Source organism: Mesitornis unicolor, unplaced genomic scaffold (assembly GCF_000695765.1).
Source record: "Mesitornis unicolor isolate BGI_N332 unplaced genomic scaffold, ASM69576v1 scaffold22050, whole genome shotgun sequence".
NCBI classification, from domain to species: domain Eukaryota; kingdom Metazoa; phylum Chordata; class Aves; order Mesitornithiformes; family Mesitornithidae; genus Mesitornis; species Mesitornis unicolor.
The window spans coordinates 7347-17162 of record NW_010159225.1 but is presented as its reverse complement, the minus strand read 5'-3'; the positions used below and the strand labels follow the sequence as shown (position 1 = coordinate 17162).

At 49.5% G+C, this 9816-nt stretch overlaps 1 protein-coding gene across 1 annotated transcript in view; it reads left to right on the top strand.

Annotated features, from left to right (window-relative positions):
• GMPR (guanosine monophosphate reductase) overlaps positions 1–6445 on the top strand; it is a gene marked incomplete at its 5' end in the record, with an annotated part of 37345 nt that extends 30900 nt beyond the window's left edge. The window contains one exon of the mRNA XM_010185987.1: positions 5078–6445. Within this exon, the coding sequence (XP_010184289.1) occupies positions 5078–5258 (181 nt within the window). The remainder of the gene's footprint in view (positions 1–5077) is intronic.
• Between the last annotated feature and the right edge of the window lie 3371 nt (positions 6446–9816).

Here is a 9816-nt window from a genome sequence, read left to right as displayed (position 1 = left end):
TGATTCGCTTATGCAGCTCTCTGCCAAGTGCGCCAACTTTTGTGACACCCCTTGTAATCCATACACGGCCTGTGCACAGGCATTTGTTGCTGGCAAAAGTCTCAATTTGAGGATTTTTTACTTAGTTTCATTTATTGCCAACTTACACAAACTTCTAATCACTGTTGGGTAATTAAACAAACACATAAGTAAGATCTTTCCTCCCCCTTTTCTGGACTCCACCGAAGCCAGACACATCTCTGCTCTGCCGTGTCTCAGCTTCCCTTACTCTCACCACAGGTGACACTTGGTCTGTCCCAGCTCCTTCAGTGAGAAAGGCTGTGGTGCAGGACGTTGTGGTCATGTGTGTCATGGTTTCTGTCTGCCACTCCTCCTCCTTACTGTGCCTGCTCCATTGCGGGTTGCCCACAGGCCACAGTCCCTTTGCAGCTGTCCCTGCTCTGGCATGGGTCACCTGGGAACTGTTGTCCCTTTGAGAGTACACACCTTTGGCATGGAGCTACTCCTTTCAGGAGTGCATCTCCAGCTGCATGTCTTCTCAGGCATGTCCACGTGTGTCTCCTCGCCAGTGGCTGTTCCTGAAATACACTTGAGCAGAGGTGTCATGTGCTCCTCTGACCAGCTGAAGCTTTGGTGGCCCACACTGTGTCAGAGGCAGGTGGAACCGTTTCTGTGACTGGCATGAAGCAGGTCATGGCCTTTTCCCACACAGGTGACACCAGCAGCCCTTGCTACCCAAACTGTACCATATATGCCCAACACAGCACCCATGTGTGTGACAATTAGGTGCTCCTGTGTAAATTAACCGGGTGCTCATGCATGTCCTAACAGGGTACTTGGACATAAATTATTTGGGCATGCATGCATGAACTAATTACGTGCTTATGCAGAAATTAATTGGGCATTCATGCGTAAATTAATTGGACACTCATGCATTAATTTACTCAGTGCTTGTGCATGAACTCATTTGGCACTCACACAGGAACGCAGTAAGCCTAGCAATTTATGGCATATATGGCACTCCTCACCTCTGCAAAGCACATGCCAAATAACTTTGAATGTTAATCCATCATGAACTCTTTCAACATCATCACAATCTTAATGTAAGTCAGTTATAAACGCCACTCTTCCTCCCTTTGGGCCAGACAGTAAGGATTAATAGTGTAACAGTACACTTACTAAAATGTGACCCCCTCCATCCTGGGCACCACGTTACAGGGGCTGACATGGCAGGTTGGTTAAATACCCATGACATACCCCACCCCTGGACCGGACTACAGTGGTTAATAGTGCAACAGTCACAGAATCACAGAATCACAGAACGTTAGGGATTGGAAGGGACCTCAAAAGATCATCTAGTCCAATCCCCCTGCCGGAGCAGGAACACCTAGATGAGGTTGCACAGGAAGGCGTCCAGGCGGGTTTTGAATGTCTCCAGAGAAGGAGACTCCACAACCTCTCTGGGCAGCCTGGTCCAGTGCTCTGTCACCCTCACTGAGAAGAAGTTTCTTCTCAAATTTAAGTGGAACCTCCTGTGTTCCAGCTTGTGCCCATTACCCCTTGTCTTATCATTGTTTGTCACTGAGAAGAGCCTGGCTCCATCCTCGTGACACTCACCCTTTATATATTTATAAACATGAATGAGGTCTCCCCTCAGTCTCCTCTTCTGCAAACTAAAGAGACCCAGCTCCCTCAGCCTTTCCACATAAGGGAGATGCTCCACTCCCTTGATCATCTTTGTAGCCCTACGCTGGACTCTCTCCAGCAGTTCCCTGTCCTTCTTGAACTGAGGGGCCCAGAACTGGACACAATATTCCAGATGCGGTCTCACCAGGGCAGAGTAGAGGGGGAGGAGAACCTCTCTCGACCTACTAACCACCCCCCTCCTGATACACCCCAGGATGCCATTGGCCTTCTTGGCCACAAGGGCACAGTGCTGGCTCATGGTCATCCTGCTGTCCACCAGGACCCCCAGGTCCCTTTCCCCTATGCTGCTCTCTAATAGGTCATTCAGTGTGTGCATACACTTATTAAAATTCCACCTTTGGGAACTAGATGACAGGACTTAACAGCACAGTCTGAGCTGTTACCTATTACAAACTCTGGCCCTTTTCCCTGAGGACTAGAGTATTGGGGTTAATGTTTACACAGCCTGAATATGTACTCATCACAAACTTCCCCCCTCATCCCTGTGGACAGGACTACAGAGGTTAATATTGCACCAATCTGAGGACATGCTTATTACAAACTTTACACTGTGTTTACAAAGTTGTTTACACTTACGCAAAACACATAAACAAGAAAGCCCCAACAGTTTCAGTATACCCAGGACAAACTCCACCCTTTGCCCCTGTGGACCCCTATTCATCATCTGAATACCTGCAATGAATTTTAGGACTTGTCCCCACGAAACAACCAACCACAGACATAATGGCAGTTCAAGTTACGCACTGTGCTTTAGCATAAAAGCATAGAATTAAGATCGTACCAGCAAAAATTCACACCACTGTTGAAGGTACCACCAGTAGGGTCATGAGTTCAGTACCTGAAGGGCTTCATTTACATCCACAATGGGGTGTGATGTGTGAACAGTGTTCACATGCAGCAGCATGGGCACTTCCCCAATTGGGGAGTAAGCTGACACACCAAACAGTTTCACCGTCTTGGGGCTTGCTCCACAGCCATAACAACATTGACTGAACTCAAACCATTTTGTTGTGCTTGCAGTTGCTTAATGCACTGCTCTAGATTTCTGTCCCACTTCCATCCTTTACTTCTTTTCTTTCTGGGACCCATTATTCGCATCACGTAGGGTGGGAGCATGGAGAATTTTCAGCCCTTTTGGACACTTTTTTTTTTTCCAAGGTTGAACATAAAACTGGACTGTAGGCATTTTCTGTGGAGCTAATCTCACACCTCTCTTCCTCCAGTATGGTATCTATAAGTCACTCCATGGTCAACAGAACATCCCACCAGCTTATCAGCTGATACTAGAGGAGCAGTAGCAACTGTTTGGCTGGCAGAGCTTTGGCATTACGATGTTAGGTGTTCACCACTTCTATAGGTTTTGGTCTCCAAAGCTAAATGTGGCAGCCTATAAACTCCAGCTTCCAAACACCACCATAGCCCCTGCAGGGTCATGTCCCAGGGGCAGTGGCTGTGAGCATCTCACATTTCTGTAATTTTGCTCTGAAAACAGGACCACCACATGCAATGATCCCATCTTTGCAGGTCGGTTTTACCACTGTATCTGGGGCTGCCTTTGTTTGCAATCAGCTCTGTGCTATCAGAACCCTGCAATTGTGCCCCACATGATGCTAAAGCATGAATTAACTCATGTTTGAAATGACGGAGCATTCATGCAAAAATTAATTGGACACTCATGCATGAGCTGAATGGGCAGCCATGCATGAATGCAGCAAACGCTGCATTTCTTGCCCAGTACAGCATACAGAGCTCTTTAGATGGCAGGATCTGGTAGATAAAATTTGCACTGGTTTCCCCAAATCCCAAATGAGCACTGTCTCTCACAGTCTTGTGGGAAGCTCCTTGGAGGCCGAGCTGAACCCCCTGACTTCAGCTGGAGGAGGTAGGCATGGCTAAAAACCAAGCAGCAGAATGGTAGCATGGCTACTTCTCTTTTGTTTTGTGGACCAGGCCTTTGCTTGCTGCTGGCACTGGAGCTGAAAATAAAAGCCTGTGAACTCCCAGCAGCACAGGCCCTACAGCACCTGCAGCACGTCACTGAGCCCCGTGCAGTCTGCTAAGTGGCAGTGGTACATACATTTTCCATGGCTGCTTATTACAGTGTTTATTCAAGAATTTCAAGAAAGAGCCAATTACTCATCAGATGTCAGGAGATTAATCACAGTTCCTTATTCACACGGCATAGTAACACTTCTCCTTTATTGTCTCTCGAGGGCTTTGACCTCATGTTTAAAGTAACAGAATGAAATATAGTCAGCCTGACACTGAAGTACCTCCACACAGCCGCTGTTGCTGTTCTTAATGATTTGCAAATGAAGCCTCCAAACAGGCATGCCCTTTCTTTCTTGCACTATCTCCTAGACAACTCGTTCAAGGAAGAAGTAAATAAAGCCACATTTACAATGACAGATCCCTGTTGTGATTTCTGGCTCCATTTTGCAGGGGAGAAGGAGCGCAATCCCTTCTCCCCTACCTATTTCTCCTAGAGCCCCTTTCCCAAGGCCTACCTCTCCAAAGGAGAGCTGTGCAGAAGAAGCTTGCTCTAAAGTTGAGTGAGATGAGCTGGTGGTTGGGGAACTCCACTGCAGGAGGAATTGCCAAGCATGAGGCTGGAGAAAGCTGAAGGGGAAGGGGTGAAAGTTATTTTCCTGCCTTCTTCCATCATGTAACTCTTCAGGTGTGCTTTTGGGGACAGTGCAACTTGTGCTGGCATGTGCCCATACTTGACAGGATTCACAGCACTACTGTTTTTTCTGGCTTTTGCCTGGCTTTGAACTGTGCTAGCTCACCTTTTAGCCTCAGGGGACAGCTTTGCAGCAGGTTTCCAGAACAGGTTTCCCACTCCCATCTCTGTGAGCTCTCGAGAACTGGGCTGGTAAGAGACAGCCAGAGCATTTTCATCTGCGTCTAGTCAGTGACATGGGACAGAGTTCAGGGGCTGCAAAGCCTCTGTAGAGCTGTGTTGAGCAGTGCCTGCTGAGAACAAGCTCCAGCATTTCTGTAAGTTGCCTGAGCCTGGCCATTCCTTCCTTAAAAGCTTGCAACTCTCAAATGTACCTTTCAATAAACCTGGAAGCTTCACTTGCTTGTAGGCAGATGGTGGAGGGGAGGAAAGGGGAATCTGTAAATACGCGTACGAGATACTGGAGTATCTACAAGATTTGTCTGCTTTAGTTCATAGTGGTGGTGGTGACTGGAGTGGAGGCATTTCAGTGCTTGAGAACACCAAGCAGCAACAGGCAAACAAGCAATAAAGCTGGGGGAAGATTTGTAAACTGCAGCATGCAGAGTATTAAGTTCTCCATGCTCCTGTAGCCACACTGTTATGTTCTCAATGTAGACTTAAATGCAGTAACCATCTCTTCTCCAGAGCTTCAGAGGGCAGAACTGTGGAGGTGCCGTACAGAGGGGACGTGGAACTCACCATCCTGGACATCCTCGGGGGGCTGCGCTCCACCTGCACCTATGTGGGAGCTGCCAAACTCAAGGAACTGAGCAGGAGAACAACCTTTATCCGGGTCACCCAGCAGCACAGCCAGGTCTTCTCTTAGCCCAGGATGGGGGGACTGGAGAGAGAGGGGTGGGGGAGAGGAGCAGGAAGGGCTGCTGTTTTCTTTTGCTTTCTCCTCCACGTTGTGTTAGTGGCAAACTCTCCTCTCTCGGAATGTCCGTGTCATAGCATTGGAGGGGCTATGGCTGGCATTTGGAAGGGGAAGGTTGTGCTATTAACAGTGCCATTGGTTCAAAACGCAATAGCCTCATCTTTTACTGTTGTGCCTATTTTATTTTTAAATCAACATTTCTTCACCCGTTTTTCCCCCCGTCTGATAAATCGCTGCTGAAACCTCAATTAACAAAGAATTGGCTTGTCCAGACTTGGCTCTTGCGCCTGCACACATACGCACATTCCCTCTTTTAGGACTGACCTGTCAGCTACCATCACTCTGGCTATGCACCCTCCAGAAACTGCAGGCTGGGAGAGAAAAAGACACAAGAAATTGCGTGGAGAAATCAGAAGTCAAATTCTCTTCGTCTTTGTTCTGGCGAAAGAATAGGTGTATGTGGCACGGCTGCCAGCCTGCAGAATGCCAGAGGTGGCTGGTGGCTGAGGCCTGGCTACTGGTGACTTCTTACTGTGATGACAGAAATGCCAGCTCTCTCTCACAATCGGTTCACGGGGCTGGTTCTGCTGTCCTTACTTAAATCTCCTCAGTGGACCTGCCTCCTCAGAGAAGCTGGCATTGAATGTAGCAAACCCGTGCTGTCCCCCCCCACCCCATCTGTGGAGATCACTCAGGAGGAAACATCTCAGAGCTTGCCTGCTTTTTTGTGCATGCCGTTATTGGATTACTCGCGTTCCTGCTTTTACCTGCTCTCTGTGAACAGATTTTTAAGACACTGAAAGTCAGCACCAGTAACCCACCAAGGAGATGTTTCTCTGCAGCCTTCCCTGTTCCTTTGCCTGTTCATATCTATTTAGCAAAGACATAAAAATGCTGTGATGTGCATTGTCTGTGGCCAGGTGAATGAGGCCAGAGGGATCAAATTCACTGTTGGTTATTTGGTACCACTCCTCTGCAGTCCTTGACACCACGCAAAGCAAAAGAGAGCTTTCAGCAGCATAGCCTGGCTGCAAGACTCTGGTAGGCTGAGATGGAGTTAAAGCGCTTGCTCTAAAGTCAGTAATGAATGTTTAAGACTCTGGGTAACACTTTAATAAAGTGTAATGGCCCGCTAATTAATTGATACATCACAATGAAATTTCTTTGGAAATACACATTGCATCCACATGAGTACCACAGGAGCTCATTATGATAAATGAGGTAAAAGTGAGCACCAATGAATTAATAATGCTTGGCCACTTACTTTAAAGTGCGGCTGAGATCGTCATACAGCTGATGTTACTTCAGTGCTTCAGAGTCTTACCTTCCCCTCCTATTGGTATCTGTAGAAAGAGGCAGGCTTCCTTTGAAAACCAACAGAGTGATCTGTGTGAGGAGGGATAGCAAAGAGAAACTCTAGAATTAAACTCGTATGCCGGACTGCTCAAAAAAGCCATGCACAAGGGTTGGTACAGTTGACCATGCTGAGGAGTAATCTAGGCCACAGGCTGATCCCTGGTGATTTTGAAGTGTGTTGTGCACGTTAGAAAAAGCACAGAATATCTTCTGTACAGGCTGGTATTTCAAACGTCTCCCATTTAACATATAGGACATAATTCCCAATTGTGGCATGACCCCTTCCTCTGCTTTGGAGGTGAATTAGGGCCTTAACTTGAGCACAGGTTATGCTCGTGCTGGCTTTAAGGCCCATTTGTCCTGCCCACTTATCATAAAGACACCTGAATGCAGCAGAGCAGCAGGGCCTGTGAATAAAGGACCTGAGCTCTCTTCTCTGCAGCCTGAGAGCATCACGCTAAGAAGGTGCCAGGCTGCTGTACCACAAACCTTGCCACTGGCCACGTGCTGCTCTTACCCTGCACTGAGCCCAGCGGACAGGCAGCGTTACTGCTCTGTGTTGGTATGGCTTTAGGAGCTCACCGGTCCTTCATTTGCGTGATGTGAAGGGAAGGGGCACAAAGGCAAATGAACACCTCCATCAGGAGGGGGGTTAGACTGTCATGTCACAGGCCCGACCACAGGGGTGTCTCCACACTCGTGCCTTCATACGTGGGCAGTGCAGCAATCTGCCGGTCTCACGCTTACTCTCCCTAGTGCTTTTCTACTTTTTTTAGCTACATTTCTAATGGAATTTAAGAAATACATATACATATATTGAAATATATATTTGTAAACTTCTTTTTTTTAAAAAGATCATATGCACATTGACCAGAGCAGCTTCATGACATGTCTTTGGAGCCGTTTCTTTTCCAGAGGGCAGGTGCTGGGGACAAGAGGAGGCTGCCCCTCCACAGCCATGGCAAGTGTGGGGTCTCCTCCCCAGGCAGGCTGCACACTTCCACTGCCAGCCTGGCCTGGGGCCACGCTTACCCCCCACTTTCCTCCCCCCTCCACACGTACCTCTGACTGACGGGGAATAACAGGAAAGGATGGGCATAGCCTAATCTTAAGTTGTCCCCCAAATTCTCCAGGCTGTGAATGACTGATGCTAAGAATAGTTACTGATGAAGCGTTCACTTAGGGTATTTGTTTTTCTAAATAGCAGCTCTTACCATCATCTGGACAAGCAGCACAATTTCTGTTTCCTTTTCTCCTCTCTCCAAAGTGAGGAGGAGAGAGAGAAATAAGCTGCAGAAAGGCTGAACTGGTGGCATGTCTGCATTTCACCCAGCGTTATATGGGGGTCTTGTTCAGGAGTAACCCTCAGCTATGTCAGCACTCACCATTGACACTCTACATGTCCAGCTCTCATGCTGGAAAATGGAAAAAAGCCCAGCTGGCCCCTCCTTTAGCACCCAGTCATGTGTTCTTGCAGTTGCCCTCATCTTGACTTGGCCCCAGGTCCTGTGCCCTGCTGGAACCCGCTGCCACTCTGCAAGGAGCTGGGGGCAGCGAGGGAGCTGAGGGCACGCCACGCCAGGCAGGATGGGCCAAGCAGAGACCACAACTACTGATAAATGCCACGTGCCCTTGGTGGATCTGCCTCACCTGCACATTTAACCAGGTGCTCTGTTACTTGGGCAGGGGGGGGGAGGCCCTTCTGTGGGAAGTGTCATTTGTGAGTGTTTAGGGTTGGGTGACTGTGCATAACCAGGCCTTCTTTAACCTTAACGCCCCAGCCCCATCCTAGAGGCACGCTGTGAGTGTGATAAGCCGCACTGAAGGCCAAGGTCACGGCTGCTCCCCCCAGCCACGCAATTGTTGAGCGCTCAAGAGCAACGTTGAGGTTTGGCCCACTGGCTGTGCAGTGATGTCGTTTGCCATACCAAAGACTTACAAGCAGGGATGCTGAAAAGGGCACCGTTACATCTTTAAAGCATCTTTAAAGCACTGCTGAGCGTGTCCCTCTCTGGCTTCCTGGACCGGAAGGGCACCTGAAACACCTCCTCCTCTCCCAGTCACATTCTGGAGTCCCCTTGCTGCAGCATTTCAGGGTGGGCTGGCTGGCCCACCTACCCACACAGCCTGGCTTACCTGAAGTCTCCTGGGGGAGGAAGGGCTTGGCGCAGCAGCAGCCTTGCTCACGCCTGAGGGATTGCGTGGTGGCTGCGGGGAGTGCACGTGTGGACTCCCCTTGTAGGTGTGAGGCCACATGCACAGCAGGCACGCAGGTCTCCTTTCTCCAAAAGAAACAAGTGCACGTGCCCGGGGTGGAGGGGGAGGGTGCGCATCTTCCCCACTCTGCCCATCGGCACAGCTCACCCCCATCGGCCACAGGGCAGGGGCTTGGCTGTGCTCTTCTCTGCAGCCTGTTTCTCACCTTAGGGCATGGTGGGGGTTGAATGTAGGACAGGGCCACCCTGTAAATAAGAGGAGTTGTCAGCAGGGGCAGAATGAGCCTCTGCTTGCATTTGGATGAGCTTTTCCCATACAAAGTCCCTTTCAGCTAGTGAGTAGCGGGGGGGAAAAGGATGGGGGTGAGCAAGAAACACAACAGCAACCAGCCAAGCCCCACTGTGTTGGGACAGGGGGCTGGTGTCTTCCCATCGCGGACACATTGAGTTTGAAGCCTTTCCTGAACCACGCACTCCCTAGCTGATACCTACTGGTGCCCCTGTCTTGACCAGACTTGCTGCTCCAGCTTGCTGCTAGTGTGCGTACAGCGCCCCTCCATCCCCCGGGATGTTGCTTTGCAGTCGCTAGTATCCGTTTAATACCAAAAATTCTTTGTTGGAGCAAGGAGGGCCTTTGCAACCAGTTTGGCCTTGCTTGTGTAGAACAGAAGAAAAAAAAACAACGCCCTAAGCACAGCATGGACCACCCCCTCCGCAGCCTTCGCTTCACTTGTGGCCATTCTGCTGCTTAAGTGAGCCCTCCCCGGCACGCACTTGACCCCATGTTGACTGGTTGAAGTTTTCAAAGATAAGTAAGTACTTCAGAGCCCAAACCTCCTCGGTGTTGCCTGCGCTAACTGTGAGCGCTTCTGCGTCACCAGCCACGAAGAGCTGACCAGCGCACGGTGCGTCCGCAGCACCCGGGGCGCGCGGCG